General features: G+C 37.6%; 1 protein-coding gene across 2 annotated transcripts in view; it reads left to right on the forward strand.

The window, feature by feature from the left end:
• The first annotated feature begins 218 nt into the window (after positions 1-218).
• Positions 219-27,328, forward strand: part of USP8 (ubiquitin specific peptidase 8) — a 47,104-nt gene continuing 19,994 nt past the window's right edge. Inside the window, exons 1-8 of one of the 2 annotated variants that reach the window (XM_024567512.3) lie at positions 219-370; positions 6,706-6,874; positions 8,555-8,699; positions 15,671-15,756; positions 17,024-17,186; positions 20,605-20,647; positions 22,799-22,943; positions 26,087-26,249. In XM_024567512.3, coding sequence (XP_024423280.2) covers positions 6,771-6,874; positions 8,555-8,699; positions 15,671-15,756; positions 17,024-17,186; positions 20,605-20,647; positions 22,799-22,943; positions 26,087-26,249 — 849 coding nt within the window. In that variant the 5' untranslated portion in view covers positions 219-370; positions 6,706-6,770. Of the gene's footprint in view, positions 371-6,705; positions 6,875-8,554; positions 8,700-15,670; positions 15,757-17,023; positions 17,187-20,604; positions 20,648-22,798; positions 22,944-26,086; positions 26,250-27,328 lie in introns of those variants that run through there. The other variant, XM_024567513.4, reaches the window with a different exon arrangement.

Raw genomic sequence — 27,328 nt, forward strand, 5'->3', positions numbered from 1 at the left:
AGCGACGCGGGAGGAAAGCCGGGTTCAGCGGCTAGGGAAGGGAGTCGCTGAGGTCGTCGCATTTTAGCGTAGCCCGGGCCCCGCCCTCGCCGCCCACCCAAAACATCCTCCTCCGTCTCCCCAGTCATCAGCTCGGCCCTCAGTGGCAGGGGCAGGGCTAGGGAAAACAAGCAGCCGAGGGCGCGCGCGCGCGCGGCCCCTCCCCCGTGACGTCAGATCCGCGACGCGGCGCAACGCAGTGCGAATTGGGAAAGGGGGATGGACTGGGCTGGCTTCCGTCGGGAGAGCGAAGGCTGTTTCTTCCCGAGGTTGGTGGAAGATGGGCCTTTGGCGAGGAGACTGGCGCTAGAGAGGCCCTCCGGGCGCCAAGGTGAGTGCGGATCTGGGTCTTGGCCTTTGTTTCTCAGAAAGACGTCGCAGTGGACCCCGTTTTCTCCCACGAGCTGCTGGTCACCCGGGACAGTAGCACTGACCACGGAGCGGGGCAAGTCTCCCGGTGAGACCACCCCGAACATAGAATCTGCCATTGGGGGAAGAGCCCAATCTCTAGTGTTTCCCGCTGCCCACCTAGGGTTGCCCAGCGAGTTTCGTACGGATTCTGGTTTTTCTGTCTCAAGGTGGCCTTGACCATTCCTTTTCCGTGTATACTCAGACCCGATTTTGACCTACTACCGCTTGTTTCCGTTTTCTTATTTTTTGCTAATGAGATACAATCCCAGGCCTTACTACAAACCTTCAGAGTGTTCCCCAATCCCTCCCTTGTCCCAAACTTGCTTTTAGTGAAGTGCAAGTATGAGTTTTCAGGACCTATATGCCCATCAGAGTTAAAACTGTGAGTTCCCCCAAATAAAAGCCTTCCTTTCTTAAAATTTGGCCTCTCTTACCGAGTTGTGGGACAAGGGAATTTCACCTCCACTCCACCTTGGAAATTATCAGAAGTCTGAATCGCAATGATGTTCATTTATGCATAAAACTGCAGACTACACTTCTGGGTTTATTTCGCTCTGCCAGTTCATTTTGTGACCTTGAAGCAAGTCAGTTAATCACTAACAAAAGATTTACTTGGAGACAGAGGTGTTGCAGAGCCAGGGGAATTTAATATTTGTTAAGAGTTGTGAGTTTCAGGTGAAAGGAATGCCGCACTACAGGATGCTGCTATGCAACTCTTTCTGAATCTGCAAGCATCCTTAGTTTTGTATGTTTTCTGCTGCAGCCATTAAAAATGACAAGTGGTATTTGTTAAGGATGTGTTCCTGTTCTGGGCTTGCTCTGTGGCTTTGCTATGTAAGCAGATTTTGCATTTCAACAGATTCGGTTTTAGATTCTTTGTTGAATGTCTTACATGGTGGATTTAGATAGTTTTCTTAGGACTCCACAGTAGTGGACCAGTTTATGTGAAAGGTGATGTAGGTCCTGCTGTATCTTTATTGATGTGACTACCTTGAAGTGTGTATTCCTTTTCTAATGACACATTATGTGCATCTTTAAAATTAGTTAGTAAGGACCTTATCATAGTAAACAACAACTTGTCATTAATGACATAAGTAGGCAGTGATTACACTTAGGTATGTATTCTATTCTTCCAGAAAACAATGCCTGAGAAAAACTGACAGAAATATTTTAAAGCTTTCTTTCTAACCTTAATTTTTTATATATTTACTTGGACTTTATTAATGATCATGGTGTTTGTTTATCAAGGTGAACATAACAGGAAAGAACCAAAAAGGCTTTTGTAAAATAACACAATTGGAAAATAAATCCAGCACAAAAGATTCTTTCCACAAAATTTCTAGCGTTATATTTTATTATGAACTTCTATACATGAAAATATACTTTTGTGGAGATGGGAGGAAAAAAGTGTCCATTAAATGTGAGTCGCTAATACTAGAAATAAGAATGTAAAAAATCTTGGTTATCCTTCTAATTATCTACTGCTGTATAACAAATCATTCCAATACAGAATGGCTTAAAACTACAATTTATTTTGTCTTCTTTCTCTGGGCTGACTGGACTCAGCTGGTTGGTTCTCACTCGGGGTTTCATGCCCATGTAGGCAGATAAGCAGCTAGTATTAGAGTCATCTGAAAGCTCAGCTGCGCAGGACATGCACTGTGGCTCATTTGCTTGGGTGGCAGTTGATGTTGGCTGTGAGTTCCCTGGAGATGTCAGCTGGACTGCCTGCGTGTGGACCCTTCCTGTGGCTGGGACTTCTCTCTGTATGGAGGCTGGGTTCCAAGAGCAAGTGTCTCAAGCGACAGAAAGTGAAAGCTGTCTCTTAAGCCTGGATCCAGAAATTGGTACAGCGTTACCTCCAACATTCTCTGTTGGTCATCTTCATATTATTTCATAGCTTCTAGTAACATGCTTAAATCTATGCTTTATGTCTGTGGTTCTCTGTCTTTACTGCACATTAGAATTTACCTGAGGAGCTTTATAAAAATATGTTTCTGCCAAGTCCCGTGCTCAGAACTTGTGATTGAAGCCCTATTTATCTATTTTGCATCTGTTTAAAAAATAAAGGATATTAAAAAGGGAGAGGATATCAGAAATGGGTTAAGGTTATAAATGTAGACAGACACCTATTCTAGAAAACAGTTACCCTTCTGTTTTTTCTAGCAATGGTCCTTAATAAAACCAACAGATTTTGTCATGGCTTGTTAGTCTCTATATTATGGTATTTAGCTTTGTGTTATCAATGTGTACTTATCTTTCATCTTAAGAGGTAGAAACTATTTTTTTTAAAGGTAGAAACTTTTTTAGGAGGTATATTCTTTGTGTATATTAGCCTCCATGTGTCTAATCATTTGCCAAGTCTTGTCATTCTACCTTTGCAGCGTCTGTTGTATCTGCCCCCTTTATTCCATCTCTGTTGCCCTAGTTCTGACCCTCATCATCTTTCCTTAGGATCATTCTGATTGGTAACTAGTGCCTTCCTTTTCTTCAGTCTTTTAAAGCCTATGTAATGTTGTCAGTTTGGATCACATAACTCCTTCCTTAGAACCCTGCTTTGACTCTGTTACTTTTAGAAAATAAAATAAATGCTTTATTGTGACATTCAAGGCCTTCCGTTATCTGTTCCTAGACCATATTTTTGGGCTTTAGTGTTTAGTAGATCCTTGTTCATTCTCCATACTGACTACGTTCTTGATTTTTTTTCCCACCAGGACACATAAATGCTTTCTCCTCCCATGATGCCTCCCAAGATCCCTCTACTCATACTTAATTTTCCCTCTTAATTTTTCTTATTGTACATTACTTGCAACTCTTTATAATTTGATGTCATACTATTTTGTACTGCTACTGCTTACAATTTTCTCTTTCACATTAGCTTTGTGAGGAAGCTGGACTGGTGTGGCTCAGTTGTCTGGGCATGGTCCCGCAAAGCAAAATGTCCCTGGTTTGATCCCCAGTCAGGGCACACGCCTGGGTTGCAGGTTCGGTTCCTGGTTGGGGTGCATGCGAGAGGCAACTGATTTATGTTTCTCTATCACATCAGTGTTCTCTCCCTCTCTTTCTTCCTCCCTTTCCCTCCCTAAAAATAAATATATACAATCTTTTAATAAAATGCCCCTAAACAAACAAACTTTGTGAGGAAGCAGACCACATCTGATCTTTGAGTTCCTAGAAACAGTGTCTTTCATAAAGCAGAATATCCGTGAATGATTGAATTTAACTTTGAAGTAGCTAATGATTTATGATATTAAGTTGCCTAGGTAGTATTTGTAGTTTTTATATCCTTTATCTTTTAATGATCTAAGCTTTAAAGGTAATCATGAGAAACAGATTCAACTGAGAACATATTGTAGACCTTCACTTTAGAAGGTTCAAATCGGTAGCTTTCTTTTCACAGCCAAGAAACCTGATGGTCCTGAATCAATAAAATAGACTCTACCTGACTTTGTGAATATATATTCTGTGGTTGGACCAGAAGTGCTTATGACCCAGATGTAGAATAGAATTAGAAAAAAAATACTATCAGACTGGTACTTGGATACTCTGCTTAACTCTGGCTTTAGTCCTTGCCTTCGTACACTTAGTAGTGTACCAATAAAAAAATGACTGGGCTTTTTGGGAATTACATTTGAAGAGCTGGCCTATGTCAGGGCAGCAAATGTTGGCGTTCTGTGGTTGAGTAAGCTTAAGATCCTAGCTGAGTTGTTGGAAGCAGAAAAGTCAGGGATAACTCTTGTTACTGTTATCTTCTTATCATCTTCTGTCCCTCATTAATAGTCCAAGCTCCAACGTCCCTTGCCATCTGCCACAGTGTTGTCTGCTGTGGTATCACTGAGGGCTCAGGTTCCTTAAGCACCTTCCCAAAAAGTTACTTTCTTGACCTTACCTTCTCTTAGTCAAAGGTATTATTCCTCAACTGCTGCTGCTTATGTTTCAGTAGAAATAATGTTTCTGGAATACCATTCTGTTCAATCCCATCATTCTCTCCTTTATTGCCATTCTTTAAAGTTATCTGAAATCTACTTCCATTTCTTTATTCCTTAATGCTTGTGCTCTTCTTCCACTCACACCACTGTTGTATGAAAACTGTATTCCACAAAGATGTGTGTGTGTGTGTGTGTGTGTGTGAGGCTCTTCCAATACATCACTATTTAGAAATCGTATTTTGCGCTTGCTTCTTTCACCTGTAACATTTACATTTCCGTGGGTATGTTTTCATATTTATATACAAATGCATATTTTTATTTATACTTGCATTGTTATACTCATGGCGTTCTTTAAAAATTTTTTATGAAATATATGTTAAGTACATTATATACTTATTTATATGCTATAAAGCACAATAATAAAATGATCGCCTGTGATCAGTGTACTACCCAACTTGAGAAATAAACCCTTTCTGATACTGCTGACGCTGCTTGTGTGGGCCTCTGATTACATCCTCTGCCTCCCCACACGTAGAATTTCATGTTTATTATTTTCTGTTTTTCTTTGTAGGTTTACCTCATTTGTACCCTTAAGCAATATATTGTTCAGTGTAGTTTGTTTTTGAACTTCATACACATGGGGTCATGTAGTGCGCATTCCTTTTTCACTCAGCATTGGGAGGATGGGCAGGAGGTGAGGAGGGGTGGGTGTGGGCGGGTAGGTTATGTATGTTCTTTAGCTAAACTCTTTATCCTAGGAGGTGAGGGAGTGTGTGTTATCTTTCTCTCTATAACATGTAACATAGTGGATTTGTTTGCAAGATACTCAAATGATGCTATTGTCTGTAAGATTACCGGGGGTATAAGGAAATCCAAGTGACCCTACCATACTCTTTCCTTACTAGATGCTCTTAGCTGTTTTGGTGATGAGTTGTTGATAGATTAGATACCTAACTAGAAGGACTTGTTTAACATTAGTTAATCCCTTTTAACTAATGGCAGTGATGGTGTGGTCCAGAGGCTTTCTTCCCTGTCATTATCGCTGTAGACACAATGCACAATGGAGGGAAAGCACAGAAAATGTTTACATATGAGCTCATTGTTTTTAAATGCATAGATCTGATGCTACTAATTAAAGTGTTTGGTTAAACGTGTGTTTATAGATAAATGGAGCAAACAAATGGGAAAAAGTGAGAATTATAAAAATGTGACTTTCAGAGAAAAATAGCTAGGTTTGCTGACTAAAAGTCAGTGGATTAAAGGCACAGGGTTAGAAGGGATGAGTTTCAAGAAATCAGAAAGTTTTACTATTTAATATAAATATGACTAGAATCAAAAGCAGATTGGGGTGCTTTTGAAGTTTCACATAGGTGAACAGAAGGCTTTCCCCCCTAAAGTTACACCTTACTCAGCTTTTAGAATTCAAGGTTCATGAATATCTGTTCATCTCATAATAGTGAACTGATAGCATCAAAGGCATTAAGACAGTGGAAATAAGTGATAGAAAAAAGTCACAATCCTTAAATGTATTAAAGTGGATATTTATTTAAACTGTAATTAGTTCTTCACAACTAAAGACCTCGTGTAAATTTAATTGGATTCCTCAAGTTTTCATTTGATGACATTGATGTCTTACCAAGACTCCCCATCCAGTGTGCTCCCCTGCTCTGCCCCATCAGAGCACGATCCCTGCACTTGTACACACATAGCGTGATTGGGACACACCTAGCCCCTTGTTTTCATGTTGTTTACTACCTCCTCCACCCCCTGGTCAGAGTTTACCAAAGTCCGTGAGGAAATGAAAATGCCGTGCAACATCAGAGACCTTTACAGAGTGAACCAAAGTACTTCCTTGTATCTGCCAGAAGCATGTTCAGATGTCCTTGGCTACATACAAAGTGGCCCTGCCTACCTCTCACCCCCATTGCTTGTTTCCTTTTACAAATTGATATGAATGAAAAAGAGAAATATTTCTAAATGAAACTTCCTTCTATTTGTGACCTATATACACTAATGTAGATTTAACAAAAGAAAAAACATAAAAGCTCTTATTATTATTAGTTCCTTTGACAAGAACAATTCCTGATACTTAAGGTAAGATGATACAAACAGTAATTCATTTAGTTAATGAAAATTTGAAAAAAAAAATGAAATTGTTTATCGACAGCCTGTATATCTTGAACTCCCAGAATACATATATTCAAGATAATTTAATTAACTCTGTTAGCAAAGGAAACAAGTTAGTGGTTTTATTTTTTTAACTGCTCGCTTATTTTATTGTTAATGAGGAAAACTAGTGGAATTATTTGTGTTCATTTTGTTTCAGAAAAGAACTACTTTTAATGAAGTACACCATCCATTGTGAAAGTGGAAGGGTAAAGATCATTCACCATGCCTGCCGTGGCTTCAGTTCCTAAAGAACTCTACCTCAGTACTTCACTAAAAGACCTCAATAAGAAGACAGAAGTTAAACCAGAAAAAATAAGCACTAAGAAGTATGTGTCCATTGCTAGTTTAACTGAGTCATATATTAATTTTTAGTTCATTTCCATGTTCTTAAGTCAATTAAGTGAGTAGTAAATGTAACGTTTATTTGAACAATGGAATCATCTCATAAATAAAGTAAGACCTCCTTAGATAAGTTTTTAACTTTATCTTGGCAGAGTACATATATATTTTTCTAATATGCATATTATTTGTTTTCTGGACAATATATAGATCATGAGTTTTTAAGAGGTAAAGACTGTAAGGTTTCTGCAAAAATCATTCAGCCACAGTTAATATCTTTTCATGAAACAGTATAAAAATACTTCTTAATTAAAGATTTTTATCCTTGTGTATTTCACATATAAGAGATGGTCTTAGCATAGTCTTTCTTTGATAAAAAGGGGAGATATATATTTTTTTACCCAGTATTCAGCAAAGTGTTAATTTGACATGAACTTTTAACTTACTGATCTATGTAATACAAAGTTGCAAAGAGAGTTTCAGAAAGAAAGGTGGGTCTAGCCAGCCATACACCCCAGGTTTGGAGCAAGCAGATTTTAGAAATTGGGAAAATAGGTGTTCCCTGGCTGGAGATATGTGGGATCCTCTAAAAAATGATATGTTTTATCCCAAATGAACCCACTCCTGAACTTTTCTAGAGAATCTCCTTATTATTTTTAGTTTGATGTACCTCTGTCCTAGGACTGTGATGTGATGTGAGGCAGGGCACACACACTGACGAAATGATCCTTGTGTGGGACATACTTGGTCCTACATACCACTCTGTCCCTTTTTTTTGAGTGGTGGTCTAGATCCATGGCCTGACCAACTTCATCATTAGTCCATGTCTCTATCTTGGAGCATAGTTTAAAAAATATAGAAAACCAAATGCACTGCTTTGTATAAATAAATTATTGATAAAGCAGATTGTATGTACGCATTGGCACTATAACTTGGTTGCCAAAACTTTAGTCCTAAGCGTATGAATTATTCCTGGCAGAAACACCTATTTTATTAATTTGCTTTGTCAAACCAGGAACATGTCCTTGAAGGGAATGCCACAGAATCCTCAAATTATTTTCCTGAAGCGGAATTTTAGGATCATATATTTTTGGACTTTTAAGTCTTTTTCTTCCAGGACCAGTGAAGCAGAGTGCAGTTCAGCCATTTGTAGAAAACCTTAACCAAATAAAAAGATTGAACTCATGTTCCCTTCCCTTTCCCTAATTTCTTGGATTTTTAGATGGGGAGAACTGTATTTTATGGTTAGAAAGAAGTGAGGAGAACTGAGAATATTTGTTTTAACATTAAAATAATAAAGATTTTAGCTCCCCACTTCAGTTACAAATGCTATATTCTTTAATTATAGAGTGTGACTGTTACGTGGCTGCCTGAGGGCAACTTGTTTCAGAATTATCTGTTGTAGCAAGTCTTTTAAAACTGGATTCAGAATGCATTTTGAACAGTTTGTGGTATATAAACTACTATTATGAAACACATGTATTTACTTGTATCATAAGGGAAATTTTCAGGTGTATCCCAGCTTTCATTAACTCTGTATCAGTTCTGAAATAGTACCGCCTAAATTACGAAATTTATTTCATCAACATTTTCTGTGGATTTTACACATGATTTTTAGCCCAGATGTTGTGTTTTTTTTTGTTTTTTTGTTTTTTTCTAATTTTAAGTTATGTACAGAGTGCCGTGAAGATCTTCAAGACAGCAGAAGAAAGCAGAACAGACCGTGATGAGGAAAGGGCCTATGTACTATATATGAAATACGTGACTGTTTATAATCTTATCAAAAAAAGGCCTGATTTCAAGGAACAGCAGGTACCTTTTATTTATGCATTTTTATTTGCTAAGTTATTTTTGCACAATGGAATTATCTCCCCTAAAAGTTTTAACTGTACTATAATTTAGATAACATTATGTAGCATCAAGTTCAAACTCCTATGCAGATAAAAAACAAACTGGAGATTAATTTCATTATTTGCAATCATATGTGGATATACACAATCTTTTTTTTTTACTTTTATTTATTTTTAGAGAGAGGGGAAGGGAGGGAGGAAGAGGGAGAAAAACATCCATGTGTGGTTGCTTCTCATGCATCCTCAAGTAGGGACCTGGCCTGCAACCCAGGCATGTGCCCTCACTGGGAATCAAACCAACGACTCTTTGGTTTGCAAGTTGGCAATCCACTGAGCCACACCAGCCAGGGCTACATACACATTCTTAATTTGCCTTGTAGTAGTACAAGTTTATAGCAACATACAAACTCATGATCGGTTTCTGTTATGATAAGTCATTGCCAGGTCAAATAAAACTATTCAATTATTTATGCATTAAATAAAAAAATATGATTGTTACTGTACTTTTTCAAAATTCAAGGTTTAGTCACTTTTTTTTAATGTTGTGAAAAGTTTAAAGATTATTTTTTATTGAATTTATTGGGGTGACACTGGTTAACAAAACTATGTAGGTTTCAGGAGCACAGTTCTACAACAAATCATGTGTACACTGTATTGTGTATTTTCTACCCCAAGTCAAGTCTCTGTCCATCACTATTTAGTCCCACTCCGCCCTCCTCCACCTCCCTCCACCTCCCTCCACCTTTCCTTCCCCTTGGCAGTTACCACACTGTTGTCCATGTCCGTGAATTTTCTCTCCCTTTTTTCCTTCTTGCTCAATCTCTTTATCACTGCCTCCCTAACGGCTGTCTACCTGCTCTCTGTCTATGAGTCTGTCACTATTTAGTTTGTTATTTTATTTTGTTCATTAGATTCCACATAAGAGTGAAATCGTATGGTACTTGTTTATCTCTGACAGGCTCGTTTCACTTAGCCTAATGCTCTCCAGGTCCATCCATGCTCTTGAGAAGGGTAAGAGTTCCTTCTTCTTTTTACAGCCAAGTAGTAGTCCACTGTGTATTTTTTTATCCATCGTCTACTGATGGACACTTGGGCTGCTTCCACATCTTAACTATTGTAAATAATACTGCAATGGACCTAGGGGTGGTTATATCCAACACCCATTTATGATAAAAACTCTCAGCTAAGTGGCAATTGAGGGAACATACCTCAACTAATAAAGGCTATGTATGACAAATGCACAGCCATCATTGCACTCAATGGGCAAAAACTACAAGCACTTCCTTTAAGATTGGGGATAAGAAAAGATGTCCGTTTTCACCACTCTTACACAACACATACTGGAAGTCCTAACCATAGCCATCAAACCAGCAAAATAAGAAGGCATCCGAATTGGACAGGAAGAAGTAAAACTGTCATTATTTGCAGATGACATGATAATATATGTAGATAACCCTGAAGATTCCACCAAAAAACTATTTGAACTGGTAAATGAATTCAGTAATGTAGTAGGACACAAAATTAATATCCAGAAATCAGTTCATTTTTATACATCAATAATGAACTATCCAAAAGGGAAACTAGGAAAACAGTCCCACTCATAATTGCTTCAAAAATAATAAAATACCTAGGAATAAATTTAACCAAGGATATAAAAGACCTATACTCGGAAAATTCTAAGACATGGAAGAAATTGAAGAAGATACAAATAAATACCATGTTCATGGAGAGGAAAAATTAACATCATTAAAATGTCCCTACTACCCAAAGCTATCTATAGATTTAAGCAATTCCTATCAAGATACCAGTGATACATTTCACAGAACTAGAACAAATGTTTCAAAAATGTATATGGAACCACAAAAGACCCCAAATAGCAACAGCAGTCTTGAGAAAAAAAGAACAAAGTTGGAGAAATCGTGCTACCTAATATCATACTATACTACAAAGCCATAATAATCAAAACAGCATGGTACTGGCATAGAAGCAGACATATAGATCAATGAAACAGAATAGAGAGCTCAGAAAGAAACCCACACCTTTACAGTCAGTTAATATTTGATAAAGGAGGCAGAAACATACAATGGGGTAAAGATAGTCTATTTAGTAAGTGGCATTGGGAAAATTGGACAGATACATGCAAAAAAAAAAAAATAGACCACCTTCTTACACCATACACAAGACTAAACTCAAAATGGATTAAAGACATGTTATACTTAAAACCTTAAAAATCTTAAAGGAAAACATAAGCAGTAAAACCTCAGACATTTCTCATAGGAATATTTTTTCTGATATATCTCCTCAGTCAAGGGAAAGAAAAGAAAAAATAAACAAATGGGACTACATCAAACTAAAAAGTTTTTGCACAGCAAAGGAAATCATCAACAAAATGAAAAGACAATCCTCTGAATGGGAGGACATGTTTGCCAATGATACATCAGATAAGGGGTTAATTTTCAAAATATATAAAAAAACTTACACAACTCAACACACACACAAAAAACAATCCAATTTAAAAACTGACAATGGACCTGAATAGACACTTCTCCAAAGAGGACATATAGATGTCCAATAGGCATGTGAAAAGATGCTTGATGTCACTAATTATCAGAAAAATGCAACTTAAAAGCACAATGAAATACCACCTCACATCTATCAGAATGGCTACCATCAAGAAGACACCCAGCAAGTACTGGTAAGGATGTGAAGAAAAGGGAACCCTTGTGCACTGTTGGTTGGACTGCTGATTGCTGCAACCACTGTGGAAAGCAGTATGGAGTTACATCAAAAAATTAAAAATGGAACTTCCACTTCCTTATGATGCAGTGATTCCACCTCCAGGAATTTATCGGTAGTTACTTGTTATTATGTAACAGTTTTTAATATATCATTGACATTGTAGCCACATTAAAGGTATCAGCTTGCAAAAGTAATGCTGATTGCTTCCATTTGTATTATTACTTTGCCTTTAATCCTTTCAGCAGATGCCTTTCTTTCACTTTGCTGAAGCCATGGGATGGGGGGAGGGGTGTAAATGAAGAAGGAGAACTGATGACTGATAAGTGTTGCTGGGAAATGGTTGCTTTTCAGCTGCACCAGAAGTAAGCAAAAGAAGAACATGGAGGCCAGGTTCAGCAGTGGGAAGAATTTTGTGTTGTTGGTTCTACTCTTAGAAATGGTCTTGCCTGCTACCAGAAAATAAACAGTAGCAAAATGCAGCCTATAGATTTCGTATATGATAGAGAAGCCACTCTTGAATTAAAATTGAGGGTTTTTTTGTTCACTGGTGGTAGAATATCCTTGCCTCATTCAAATTGACTTATAGAAGTTTAAAAAAAAAAGTTATTTTATTCTTTGAAATGGCCTTACTTTTTTTCCCGTAGTAGTGGGATTGTTGCTATTTCTTTTGGTTGTTGGTTAAGGGATAATTTGTATTTCATTTAGTGGTGATAAATCATTGCTGGTATTTTTTACAGTGAAATTATGCTAGTAATAGCGCGGAGTGTTAGATCTAGCTTTGGAAATGTGGCCCCTTGCATCTAGAGGCTCATCCTTCTGTCCACAAAGGGCTGGATTGATCCTGTCCTTGGAACACCTCTTTGGCATACTTACCTGCAGATAGAGACAGAGGCTTGTCCAAATTTAAACAAGTTTTTGCATGCTCTTTGATGATTTTCATAGTACCTCTTAAAGTGGAATTGCTCAGAAAGAAGTATAAAAGCATTTGCTAAAAGAAATATTTTTGAAAAATTTGCAGATATGGATAACTGGTAGTTTTGGCGTTTGCTGTTTGGTCTATTGGTGTAGGGCCAATTTTTATGTACTTTTTAATCTTTTGCTTTATTTTTTTAAGTTAGGTTTTTTTTCTTTGACAAGGCTGGGAGTGTTTTTGTAGTTACCTTTTTTTTTTTTTTAACCTGATAAGGTTGGGAGTAAATTAGAATTGAAAAGACATTTTTTCCGCTTCCACAGACTACCCATTGCATTCCCAGAGGGAGTACCTAGTTGAAAGTGGCAGTTGTTCAGATTGGGAAGCTCCCTATTACTTCATATGCTGCAGTTGTTCAGTTCCTGGTTTTCAGTAAAAGGACTAATTTCATTTGTTCTGTCCCGGGTACCACATCTGCTTCTGTCTTAGAACTTTAAAAAAAAAAAAAAAAAATTTATTTATTTAATTTTAGAGAGGGGAAATGGAAGGGGAAAGAGGGGGAGAGAAACATCAACGTGTGGTTGCCTCTCTCGCACCCTCTGCTGGGGACCTGGCCCGCACCCCAGGCATGTGCCCTGACTGGGAATCAAACTGGCAATCTTTCACTTTGCTGGCCTTTGCCCAATCAACTGAGCCACACCAGTCAGGTCTAGAATGATAATTTTTAATCTCAGTGGCATTTTTTTTTTTAATGCTCACCCAAGGATATGTTTATTGATTGTAGAGAGGGAGGGAAGGAAGGGAAAAGAGAGAGGGAAGAAGGGAGGGAAGGAGAGGAAGGATGGAAGGAAGGAAGGAAAACATAGATGTGAGGGAGAGAAAATGCACCCTTTTTAGGAACTGAATGCGCAACTTAGGTATGTGCCCTGACTGGGAATTAAACTTGCAACCTTTTGGTGTGCAGGATGATTCTCCAGCCAGCCAAGCCACCCAGCCAGGGCCAAATCTTCATGGCATTCTCCTTTTGTTTACATTTTTTTAAATTTATTTTTAGAGAAGGGGGAGGGAGGGAGAAAGAGATGGAGAGAAACATGGATGTGAGAGAGGAACATCGTTCAGTTGGCCTCCCACATGCACCCCAACAGGGAACTGAACCTGCAGGCTAGGCCTGTTCCCTGACTAGGAATTGAACCAGCAACCCTTTGCTTTGTGGGGCGACGCCCAACCAACTAAGCCAGGTTGGTCCAGGCTCTCCGTGGCAATTGATAATTAATCCTAAGTGTTACTGGTAATCGTTTTTGTTTGGGAGGTCATGAGAGCTGCTTGTATCTGAATGTTCAGGAACAGGAAAGTTCTGTTTGGTAAACCTAAGAAGCAAATGTTTTTAGGTATATAAGAATTAGATGTTGGTTTTTAAATTGTGCCAATTATCAGTGCTATTGAACATTTTTTAAATCTTTTTTAAAAGAGTTTACTGATTGATCCCAGAGAGAGAGAGAGTACGGGGTTCGAGAGAGAAACGCCGATGTTGGAGCAACATCAATTGGCGGTGGCCTCCCATACGCCAAACCCGCAACCTGGGCATGTGCCCGGCTGGAATCAGATCCATGACGTTCCAGTTTATGGGATGGCATTCCAACCACCAGAGCCACACCAGCCAGGACTGCTATTGAAAATCTGAAAATATTTACACTTACTTTAACTGTGCTTCCTTGACAGTATATATAGAGAGAATTATTAACAAGAGGCCTCCTTAATATTAAGGGGGTGTCATTGGAGAGCTTGTAATAGGCATAGCCAAACCACAATTTTTTCAGCATTTAAACATTGTTAAGCTGAGCTTATAGACTGGCGTTTCAATGAGTTTAGTCAAAAAACTAATAAAACAAGTCATAGTACTTTTGGTTTTACTTTGTATTTTGTTTTTATCAGAAAACTTATAATGATTAGATTCTTTTTTTAATTTAAAAAGCATCAGGACTGATAGTAATTATAGTTTCCACTGTAATTTTCAATTGACAAAATATTGAACAATTCGTATACTTTCATTGAAATTACATAGTGAAGGGTCCTTTTCTTAAATTTAGTCTTTACTCTAGACGAATAACTCCACCAAAACATGATCTACTTTTAGGCTAGATAGATAGACGCATGGCAGCCGTTACCAACAGATTGATTCCACCCAAAGCTCTTGGTGGCTCTCTCTCCATGAGCCGAAGATGGATATTTTTGACCTTCTGGTCATTCTTTTGTCAATTTTGATGAACATACCGTTTGTGATGAATTGCGCTAGTAGGCCCTACTTGCAGAATCATACTGACAGGCTGTGGCAGATTAGGTCCAGTACCTACTCGGTGCGGTCTCCCTGCACTGCTGTCGTGTCAACTAGCCTTGACTTAGAACTCTCTGATTGCAGGGTCACTCGAGTGACCTCTGAGAGACGTGATTTTTTTAAACTTCTTTATGCTTACTAGTAAATTATGTGCCAGAATTTTGTGTTTTTTAAAAGTAGATTATATTATTCGTGGTTTGTTTCCTATCATTTGATTTTTAGTTACTCAAGGGTTCCTCAGATGTAAAACTTGTTTTATGTCTAAAGTATTTGAAGGCAGGTAATTATTGTAAAATACAAGGGGAAGTGAAAACATCTCATTTTGAAACAAAAGAAAACAAATCCTGTGCTGTAGATTAATACACAACTTGTTTTACTACTTCTGAGACCAGAGAAAAATAAAACTAGGTAACCTATTTACAATAGCAAAGTATATTACACTCTTGAAAGTTTAGCTTTTTGGCACTTAATTATAAATGAAAAGAATAGTATTTACACTTCTTAAAAGGTGCCTTACAAATAAGTGAAGCAATTAATTACTGGAATTTTTTTTTACCCTGCTAATCGTATGATGAGATGCTTTTGAAACATTTAGAGAATAAGCTGTGATTTATGTAGGTTAAAAGTTTTTTAAAATACTTTATTCACTCATGGTAATGTTTTCATCACCGGGGGTGTCCAGCCTGCAGGTCACATGTGGCCTAGGATGGCTATGAATGTTACCCAACACAAAATCGTAAATTTACTTAAAACATTGAGCTTTTTTTGTATTAGGTGTCATAATGTATTTAATGTGTGGCCCAAGACAACTGTTCTTCTTCCAGTGTGGCCCAGAGATTCCAAAAGGTTGGACACCCCTGAAACTCCTGTTTTATGATTTTAATGTCTTTAGCGTTAGAGCTATGTGTGGTTGCCAGTACTAACAGATAGGATGGTTTTCCTGTTATTTTAGGACTACGTTCATTCAATGCTTGGACCTGCAAACATCAAGAAAGCTATTGAAGAAGCTGAAAGACTTTCTGAAAGCCTTAAACTCAGGTACAGACATTACTATTTTCAAATCTTTAAAAGAATGAAAACTTAGAAAATAAAAATAATATTTAGAATATGTCTATTTATGTTGATCATGCATAAAAATCCCAATTCCTAAAAATAAGCTCTGTTTTAATGGGACACGAGAATTAAATCTTTTGCTATATCACTTATATTATGGTCATGTGTTACCATTAATATTCTTCACTGAAGTTTTAAACATGCTTAGAGTGGTAGATGATTAAGGTAAGCATCGATGTATTGTTTAGCACTCAGGTCCCTTTTTTTCTTCTAAGTTTCTAACAGGATTCTTCAGAAAAATACAATTCGTTCTGTGCCCCGTGTTGTAATGTGCTACTGGGCACTGTATTATTACGGGAATAAAGTATTCAGTATAGTTTTGATCTGCCTGGTTGCAGCAGTTATATGTATTTCTTAAAAATTCTGATTCTACTATTTGCCATGACTGGTTTATCAGACTTATCATATAATTAGAAATTTAAAATGGTATGTTTTAATTTTTAGTCATTCCCTAATAACAAAATAAAAAGGGGAACTATTTTTAGTTCAGTATTTTCCTTAGTGCTTTCCATACTTTGATTAATAAACTATTACAGTTATGTACATCACAGCCTTTACTTGGAAATGATCTTTTTTAAATACTGTATTCCCTTTATCCTTTCTAGAAATTACTACTCTTGGATCTGGAATATGTTAAGGTGGATGGTATCACTTAGAATCACTATTCTCTTTCTCCTTACGCCAGTTAATTAAGTAGAATGGAATTTCCCCATATTGTTGGATTACCCATTATTAACTGTTTTCTCTTGGATTTGCCTGGTTTTTCCTAATCATACTGTAACAGTAATCATGTTCTTTATCTTCTCTGTCTTTTGAGCTTTAGGTCCTTTCACTTATTTGCTGTTGTCTGTACTAGGATTTTAGGATTGTAAGTCCTTTCAAAAGGAAATTGCAGCAGGTTTGAGTCATTAAAAGGTGGAAAATAGTGGGAGGGAAAGCAACAAGAGAAAGCACTAAACAACTTCAACTTGAGAACATAGAGTTTTCTTTTCAAGGTTTTTGGGCAATTTGAAATAAATCTACAGAGGGCAGATTGACAAGTTGTGGCTTGTCAAGAACAGTGGCTGCATCGAATTTCAATTGGAGAGAGAAAATATGTACCCAGGCAGGGTGCTAGTGTTACGTGACAGAAGCTCCTTTGCTTTTCATGATTATTGCAATAAAAGACATCTTGACCTCATTTTTCAACCAGATATGAAGAAGCCAAAATTCGGAAAAAACTTGAAGAAAAGGACAGGCAGGAGGAAGAGCAACTGCAGAGACAGAAAAGACAGGAAGCAGGAAGAGAGGATGGTGACACATCAGCTAAGCGTACTTTGGAAAATGTATTGGATTCCAAAGACAAAACCCAGAAGGTATTTCAGATTTATTCTACGAAATAAAAAGATTCTTCTTAGATTATTTGCTTAAGAAGAGTTGAGATACAATGTTCTTTTAGGCAACAAGGGTAAAATTTGATGTCTTTTTTATCAGAAATTGAATTGAATGAACTTCTGGCTTCAGCTGGCCCTGTTACAAGTTTTAGGTTTGTGGTTACCATGACATTCATATGTAACAAGCTGTGTTTATTTCTGTCTCTTTTAAATCGATACTTGCTTACAACTGCATTTTAAAAGCTCTTTTATAAAAATGTTAATGAAGACTGTTCAAGATTGTTATCATACAGGAGAGAAATATTGAACTCAGCAGTGCTTAAACAAAATGTGGGAGGGTTTCTAAATGCTAATTAGCTTAAAGGAAAAGTATTGGAGTATGTGAGTGTGGGCGGCTGGTCATTGTGACAGGTCATCTGTGTGTGCTAATTTTCAGTTATGGAATTTAGCTCCTACCCTCCCAGAGACTGGGAGGTAGGGTTGCTACATTTTTTTTTTTTTTTTAAATATATTTATTGATTATGCTATTACAGTTGTCCCATTTCCCCCCCCACTCCACTCCATCCTGCCCACCCCCCTCCCTCCCACATTCCCCCCCTATAGTTCATGTCCATAGGTCATACTTATAAGTTCTTTGGCTTCTACATTTCCTACACTATTTTTACCCTCCCCCTGTCTATTTTCCACCTATCATCTATGCTACTTATTCTCTGTACCTTCCCCCCCTCCCCCTCCCACTCCCTTAATGACAACCCTCATGTTCTAGTTGTTTGCCTAGTTTGCTCTCATTTTTGTTTTATGTATGGCCATTAATAACTGTGAGTTTGCTGTCATTTTTACTGTTCCTATTTTTGATCTTCTTTTTCTTAGGTAACTCCCTTTAACATTTCATATAATAAGGGCTTGGTGATGATGAACTTCTTTAACTTGACCTTATCTGAGAAGCACTTTATCTTCCCTTCCATTCTAAGTGATAGCTTTGCTGGATACAGTAATCTTGGATGTAGGTCCTTGCGTTTAATCTTGGGTAATGTAATTATGATGTGCCTTGGCGTGTTCCTCCTTGGGTCCAGCTTCTTTGGGACTCTCTGAGCTTCCTGGACTTCCCAGAAGTCTATTTCCTTTGCCAGATTAGGGAAGTTCTCCTTCATTATTTGTTCAAATAAGTTTTCAATTTTTTGTTCTTCCTCTTCTCCTTTTGGCACCCCTATAATTCGGATGTTGGAACGTTTCAAGGCGTCCGGGAGGTTCTTAAGCCTCTCCTCATTTTTCCAAGTTCTTGTTTCTTCATTCTTTTCTGGTTGGATGTTCGTTTCTTCCTTCTGGTCCACACCATTGAATTGAGTCCCAGTTTCCTTCTCATCACTATTGGCTCCCTGTACATTTTCCTTTGTTTCTCTTAGCATAGGCTTCATTTTTTCATCTGTTTTTCGAATAGATTCAACCAAGTCTGTGAGCATATTGATAACCAGTGCTTTGAACTGTGCATCTGATAGGTTGGCTATCTCTTCGTCGCTTAGTTGTATTTTTTCTGGAGCTTTGAAGTGTTCTGTCATTTGGGCCATTTTTTTGTTGTTGTTTGTCTTGGCGCGTCTGTTACTTTAAGGGGCGGAGCCTTAGGTGTTCACCGGGGCGGGGTAATGCTGGTCGCAGCGCTGTGACGCTGTACGTAGGGGAGGGGCCGAGTGGGAGCAATGGCGGCCGCCTCACTCTCCTCCGGCTTTCAATCTTTCACTCCGCTACCCACAATCAAACTGGGCCACTCTGGTGCTGGTTCCCGAGTGAGTGGGCCTGTGCACACTCTAGGCCCCTGTGGGTCTCTCCAACAACCTCTCCTGTGAGGCTGGGAGTCTCTCCTGCTGCCGCCCCAACTCCCACGGGCGTTTTCAATCAGAGGTTTGAGGCTTTATTTCCCTGAGCTGGAGCCCTGGGTTACGCGGTCTGCTTCTCTCCCCGCCGTTCGTCCGGTTTATCTGTGGGCGAATGTGGTGCCGCGGGGTGCTACCCGCTGCTCTGCCTGCCCCGCTCTCCGCCACTCTGAGTCCGGCCCTCTGGGTTTATCTGTGCAAATGTGGGGCCGCAGGGTCTGCTAGTGCTCAGACTGCCTGCGCCATTTGTCCCACACTCAGCCAGTCTCAGTCCCGCCACAGCCACAGGAGTCCTCTCCACCCCGGTGCCCGTCTCCGCCCCTCCTACCAGTCTGGATGAATGTTTATTTTCTATTTTCTTGGTGTTGGTCCCCCTTGCTGTTCGATTTTCTGTCAGTTCTGGTTGTGCGAGGAGGCGCAGTGTGTCTACCTACGCCGCCATCTTGGTTCTCGGGTTGCTACATTTTTAAAAAATTTTTCACTATGGTAACATATACATTGCACAAAATTTAACCCCTTAACCATTTTTTAAGTACACAGTTCAGTGGTATTGAGTACACTCACATTGTTGTGCAAATATCATCACTACCCACTTCCAGAACTACCTTTATCTTGCAAAACAGAAACTCTGTGTCTATTAAACAATAGCCCCCCAATCCCCCTCCCCCCAGCTCCTGGCATCCACCATTCTATTTTCTGTCTCTGTGCGTTTGACTACTCTAGGTAACTCATGTAAGTGGAATCATATACTACTTGGAAAGCCCTACATTTTTTCTAACCCCCCACATGTATGTTTTGGACATATTTTACACCGTTTGTGTGAGTGCGTGTGCCTGTATTCCTTAATTATTATAGTTACACATGATCTTAACTACATTGCCTTTTAACCTTCATACTAGCTTTATACTTGGTTAGTCCACTACTTTTACTAAATGTTTGCCTTTATTAGTGTTTTTTTTTCTTTTCAGTATTTTCTTATTTTTACTATTGGTCATTTCTTTTCCACTTAAAGAAGTCCCTTTAACATTTCTTGTATTGCTGGTTTAATGGTATTGAACTCCATTAGTTTTTGCTTGTCTTGGAAACTCACTCTTCTTTAATTCTGAATGATAGATAACCTTGCTAGGTAGAGTATTCCTAGGATTTCATTTTAGGTTTCCCTTTCATCACTCTGAATGGTTCATGCTAGAGAATAGCCCAATTTTGATTTTATTGTAAGAAACACTCTTTCATTAAATTAAATAATAAACTTCTATAACGGTCTATGGTTTTACATTACATTTAACCAAAAACTGAAGAAAATTTTGAAGAAATGTCATCGGATTCAGATATGCTGGTAGTTATTCCAGCTGCTAACTGCTGACAGAGTAATCTGGTAATGCCGTGTCTGTCTGTATTTTATAAAATGCCGGCACCCTGAGCCCTTCATTTTCTAGGCTTTCAGTTTCAATGAAGTATAAAAGTTGAATTTCTTTTTAATGAAAATTTTTGTTTCTATTAAAGTTGAAGCTTTTTTTTCCCCTATGAAATAGGTAAATGGTGAAAAGAATGAAAAAAATGAGACCACAGAGAAAGGTAAGTATGTACAGAAAAAGAGAGTTCTTTGAGGTTATTACTCAGATCTTCTTTTAATCAGAATTAGCTTCAGATTTTACACAGTGAGATTCTAATATTGTGTCTAATCTGTATGCAAGCTATGCTAGTTTTCCTAGCCTGTACCAATACACTGACGATGTATTACATTGTGAATTTCTAGATCATGGGTTTTATTTATGATAATATGCAATTGAAAACATCAAAACCACAGTTTACATATGTCATTGTTTTCTTTTCGGGGTAGTTTAGCATACTGATTAAGACCATGGACCCTCAGGAGTGAGACTGCTTGGGTTTGAACATTGGCTCCTCTTCTGAATTTCCATGTGATCTTGAGCATGTTACCAATCTCTTTAACTAAACTCCCCTTTTTAAAGGGGGATAATAATAGTACGTAGTTCACAGGGTTATTGTGAGGATTGAATGAGTTAATGTATGTGAATCTCATAGTGAACTTTATACTAGTATTAGCTATTACTACTTATGATTCTAGGTTGAAGACTTATTTAAAAGTTTTCTTTAAAAAAATCTCAACCAGTAATTTTAATATCATCTATAGGTGTCTATGCTCTAGTCACACATATATGACCTGAAGAACAAGACCTAGGCAGTTGCCTAAGTTTTCCTCTCAGAAAAAGTTTAATTTAAACATCAATTGTTTGTAACACTAAAATAAAATCTCTAAAACATTGCCATACAACAATTAAAAAATAAACTCAGGTATCTTCCTAACAGCTGTTACCAGTTCATTCTAAGATTTATTTCTGTCCATGTGTTCCCTTGGATCTCATCCTACTTCAGTATTACTCATCTCAGTGGTTTGTTCTCAACCTTCTTAGGTTGTTTTATTGTCAATATGATCTTGATGGTTAGAAAGGGAAGTAGGATGGTTATCACCAGCTGGATATTTTAGCTTAGGAGATACTGTGACTATGTTCATCTCATAACTCACTGCCGAAGAAATAGTTCTTTACATATTAAGCTCCCTCATAATGCTTTTTGATCCTTTACTATATGTTGTACAAGCTGAAAGAGGAAAATAGCAATATAGCAACTATTTATTTTGGCTAAGAATTAAAGGGCTAGATAGTAAATATTTTAGGCTGGGGGGGATCGTGTGGTCTTTGCTGCTATAGCATGAAAGCAGCCATTGACTGTGTAAACAAATGGGTACATCTGTGTTCCAGTAAAAACAGGACCTCCAGGAGGTCCTAGTTTGCCAGCCTCTCTTCATGGAACACAAATAACAGGCTTGTGACTCCAGGCATACTTGAAAATCTAATATAGCCCTCATAAAACCCCTTAGAGACTTTAAAAAGAGAATTTAGACCAGGGGTGTCAAACTCATTTTCACTGGGGGCCACATCAGCTCCTCGTTTTCCTTCAAAGGGCTAAAATAATTTTAGGACTGTATAAATGTAACTACTGCTTAACTGTTAAGGAGTTGAAATTACATTCGGCCCTTTGAAGGCAACCACGAGGCTGATGTGGCCCCCCATAAAAATGAGTTTGACAACCCGGGTTTAGACCTTTTCAAGAATTGGTTGAGCCATAAATATTTCTTCTGGTTGGTGTTTTTTAAATGGCTTAATTTTTATTTTAATCCACACCAGAGGATATGTTCATTGATTTTAGAGAGAGACGAAGGGAAAGAGAGAGAAGAGCACCCATATGTGCCCCAGCAGGGGTCAAATCCACAACCTAGGTATGTGCCCTGACCAGGAATCGAACTGCAACCTTTTGGTGTATGAGACAGTGCTCCAACCAGCTGAGCCACCTGGCCACGGCTCAAATGGCTTAATTTTTAAAAATAGAGTATTTTTGTGACATACACACATTAATTTCCTTTATTTTATACCAGTAACAGAGCCAACACCAGAAGTAATTATAAACTCAGCAGCAAGTTTTGCTGTTTAAGTCTTTATCAACAGAACATTTACTTAGTTTCTTGATAAATGTCAAAAACACATGTTATATGTAATGCCAGTTTAAAAGTAGTAAGTAGTATGATGGAGTAGCGGGTATATGACAAGGACCCTTCACTGTTCAAGAAAAAGCTGTGCTTTCTTGTATTTAGTGCTATGACAGAACTGGGTGTTACTTGTCACTAATATCTCTTGTGATTCCAAGGATCGATTACAGCAAAGGAACTATACACAATGATGATGGATGAAAACATCAGCTTGATTATAATGGATGCTCGAAGAATGCGGGATTATCAGGATTCCCATATTTCAAATTCTCACAGTGTTCCTGAAGAAGCCATCAGTCCAGGGTGGGTCAGTTATGTATTTAGATAAGATGGTAAACTGTGGATAGTAATAAATGTTAATAATTAGCGTCTAATCTAAGTGGCAAAATAGTGTTTTCCTTCCCATTGACCTTTTCAGTGTTTGCTCCTACTGGCATACCTCACCCTTTCTGAATAGTAGTGTAAAAGGACATTCCAGTCTGCCTGTTTTCTCCTACCTGTGGCATGTGGAGTCTTACAGAAGAGAAATGAAGCTGTCCTTCTGTGCTCTGTCTTCCCAGGTGTTTGTAGACTAATTTCTTGTACTGTTTTTTATGTGTGAGCTTTTGAAGTATGTGCACCAAATGGACTAAAGTTGTGATCTAATTGAGTGGTTCTTTAATTTGAAATTTCCCATACTATTATTTGTGATAAAAGAATACATAAACACTTTTTTTTGAAGAAGCAGTATAGCTAAGTAAGTAAGAGAGAGTATAGGGTATGAAGTCAGAAGCCCATGTTTCCGTCTGTAAAATGGGGTAATAATAGTACCGATCTCAGATGTTTTGAGAAGTCTAAATGAGAAATTTTATACATACACATTTAGCTCAGTTCCTGGCATTTGTAAGGACCTAATAAAAAAATAAATTTTCTTTTTTGATAAGAAGGTTTTTAACCTATGAAATTAAAGTTACATGCATAGATATATTGTATATTAGAAACTATCACAATAGTGACTGAGTGAAAACTCCAGATACAGGGCTATTTTCACTATTTTGAGTGTTATATAGCCTTTCTGAGTCTTAGTGTATGGGATTGGATTAGGTAAAATCTGTGGTCCATAGTAGGACCAGCTTAACTATTAAGAAGATCCATGACTTAAATTAGGAAATAAAATTTGCATAATATTGGGTGCATTGCAGATATTTGATAAATGTTTGACCTGAAGAATAGCATGCATTGTAAATATGCTGTCTAATACAAGTATCTGTCTAGCTGTTTATTTAATCTGACTTTCTAATTGAATAGTTTAGGTTGATGATTACTTTTTTAGAAAACATGGTGGCCTCTGCCATTCCCTCTATCATTCCTCTACCCTGAACCATTAAACAGATTCATAAATAGTACACTATTTAAATATGAAATTCGAGAGCTTAGTCTAATCAATAATCAAGTAGGCATAAATATATTCCAAGTTTAATTGTTTCCCAAAATGTGAGATTTAGACTGTTGTAAAATTCAACATGAGTTTAGGTGGAAGACTTAAGAACAATGAACTGCATGCCAAGAAAAGTATTCCCTTTTATTTCTCTCTCAGTCTTTCTGAATTCGTTAAAAGAAGTTCAGTTTGGTGCTAGCATTCCTTTCTAGTACTTGCTGATCTCTCTCTTACCAGAAAGCGGGCCTCAGAGCTCTCTGTAGGCAGGGTGTCCACAGCCAGGTGATGGTGATTACCGTATTTTTTCATTGTCGAGTTTCAAGTTTTCAAACAGTGTAGTATTCAAATGATAAGAATGCTTATGTAAGTATTTAGCCCAGTGAATTTTCAGAAATTGTGTACACCCATTTAGTTAGAATCTGGACAAGAAACATCATCATCATCACTGCAGAAGCCCCTCATATGCCATCTGTCAGTTACCCCCGTATTCCCACCCGCCCAGGGGACCACCAGCTTCTAACAGAATAGATTGGGTTTTGTCTGTTTTTGTAGTTTATATAAATGGAATCGTGCAATCTATAGTCTTTTATGCCTGGCTTTTTGTGCGCAACCTGATGTTGGTGAGAGTCATACATGTTATTGTGTGCACTTGTAGTGTTTATTCTTACTGCTATATGGCGATTAGGTGAATATAGCATTATTTATTGATCTATTTATGTTTAGGATTATCCCTTATTTATTGGATATGATGCTGTTTTTCCGTGTATATGGGAATATACATTTTCCTGTTAAATTTATTTAAGTAAAGGATCACTTTCAATTAAATTAACTAATTAAAATATTAAACAATAGTCAAGAGCAAAGTTGCAGCAGTGTGTGAAGATAATACATGAAAGAGTGAACTTTGGGAAATACTGGTTGATACTACTGTTTTCCAGAGGGTTTTCTGCAGAATACTAATCTTGGGTTTTTGGATAAAGAGTATTTAGGCAAATATATCCCTGCAGTCAGGAATAGTCCTTAAGAATACCACATTTCAATTTTTCTCATTTTTTGTTGACTAAGCATCCTTCTGATCTCAGTATATCAGGTGAGAATTATTATGAAGCAATATTTATATTCTTTTTATCTGTATATTCTAATAGGTACAGTAAATAACATTATTATGTATGGGATTTTTTAAAAATAAACCATTTAGTTTTACTTAAGAATAAACGTACATAGTGCTGAGGACTTTGAGATAATAAGATTCGGGGGAGGAGCCATGTGGCAGGCCCATTGTAAGGACTTTAGGAAGAAATTCAGCATTTCTGTGAGCAAAAGAGGAAGTGAACAGCATGCTTTACCATAGAGTTGATAATACTCACAGGTGATGATGTGAGAGCCAACACAACAAAGCAGCTAAGAGTATGCACATGAACCAGATTGCCTGAGTTTGAATTCTGGCTTCACTTGGCAGCTGTAACCTTAAGCTGGTTACTTAATCTCTTTGTGCCTCAGTTTCCCCATCTATAAAATGGGAATAACAATGCCTACTCTATGGTATTGTTCTGAGGAATCATTGAGATGCAGAATAAAGCATTTAGAATAGTACCTGGCACATAGTAAGTGCTGTATGTGTGTTAAGTAAATATTTGGGCATTTGATTAAGTATTAATTATCTATATTGGTAACGGAGAACTGAAATATAAATAATGTTACCCAGGTGATCCCCCAATTGTTTATACTTGACTGAGAGAGATGCTCAGATGAGTCCCTCTGTTTTCAGGTTTGGTCCCCCCTTTTTTGTAAAGGGTCAAAATTGTGTCTACTTCTTTTAGTCTCTAATACTAAAATCTATTCCAGTATTATGCAGTTGTTAAATATTTTAGGGTATACAGTATCTTAACACAGTCTGACCTCAGAAAGGAATCTGTCTCAAAGTTTGCAGTGTGCGCTACAGACTGTCGAACAAAACCCACTGTCTTATGTTAGTATATTAGGACATCTTATCTACTTTTGCCCCAATACAAATGTTAATACATTTCAGAATCACTGCTAGTCGGATTGAAGAAAACCTCCCAGATGACTCTAAAGACATATGGAAGAAGAGAGGGAATGTGCATTATGTGGTACTTCTTGACTGGTTTAGTTCTACAAAAGATTTACAAGTCGGAACAACTCTACGGAGTCTGAAAGATGCACTTTTCAAGGTTAGCAAGTTCCCTTGTTAGTTTACTATAGTTGCAAGTCTTCTTTGGTTGGTAGAGGTGTGTGGACTAGTTTATCTTAAGGACAAGAAATTCATTATGCTTTGGCTGTAGATTTTTTTTTTTTAATTTGGACTTAAAAGACATTTTGATTTACTAAATAACAGTAAACTTCTCTATGTAAAGTAGGATGTTAGAATGTTCAGAAATAGGAATTGTCTGAAAAGAGTGTTATTTTTTTGCTTTAAGAATTAGATTATATTTCCACATTTTTAAAACAGATTTATTTATTTTTAGAGATAGGGGAAGGGAGGGAGTAAGAGAGAGAGAAACATCAATGTGTGGTTGCCTCTCATAGGCCCCCAACAGGGGACCCAGGCCTGCAACCCAGGCATGTGCCCTGACTAAGAATCAAACCGGCGACCCTTTGGTTTGCAGGCCAGCACTCAATCCACTGAGCCATACCAGCCAGGGCTATGTTTTCACAGTTTTTTATTGTTGTTCAAGACAACAATAAAAATATGTGAAAAAAAATAAGATTATAAAACATAAATGCAAAGGAAAAAGTCAATAAGGAAAAAAAGACTGATAGATTTGACTTCATAAAATTAAAACTTAGGTGTGAAAAAATACCATAAAATTAGAAGACAGAAGACAATCAGAAAGATATTTGCAACAAATATGGCAGTGATTTAAGATTACCTAAAATCCAAAGAGCTTTTACAAATAAATAAGAAAATTACTTCGGATAAAACGGTAAAGTAAGTAGTGGGCACAGACATAAACAGCAGAAAAATGCAAGTGATAAAATCATAAAAATGGTCAACTTTACTAGTAATCGGAGAAATGCAAGTTAAAACAATGAATGCCATTGTTACTGATATAATTAACCAAGATAAAAATGCTGCTTGTGTTATTTTTATTGATTGATTTTAGAGAGAAAGAGGGAGATAGAGACATCAATCTGTTGTTACATTTATTTGCATTCATTGTTGATCTTGTATGTGCCATGACTGGGGATTGAACCTACAACTTTGGTGTACCATGATGACACTCCAACTAACTGAGCTACCTGGCCAGGG

Source organism: Desmodus rotundus, chromosome 7 (genome assembly GCF_022682495.2).
Source record: "Desmodus rotundus isolate HL8 chromosome 7, HLdesRot8A.1, whole genome shotgun sequence".
NCBI lineage: Eukaryota > Metazoa > Chordata > Mammalia > Chiroptera > Phyllostomidae > Desmodus > Desmodus rotundus.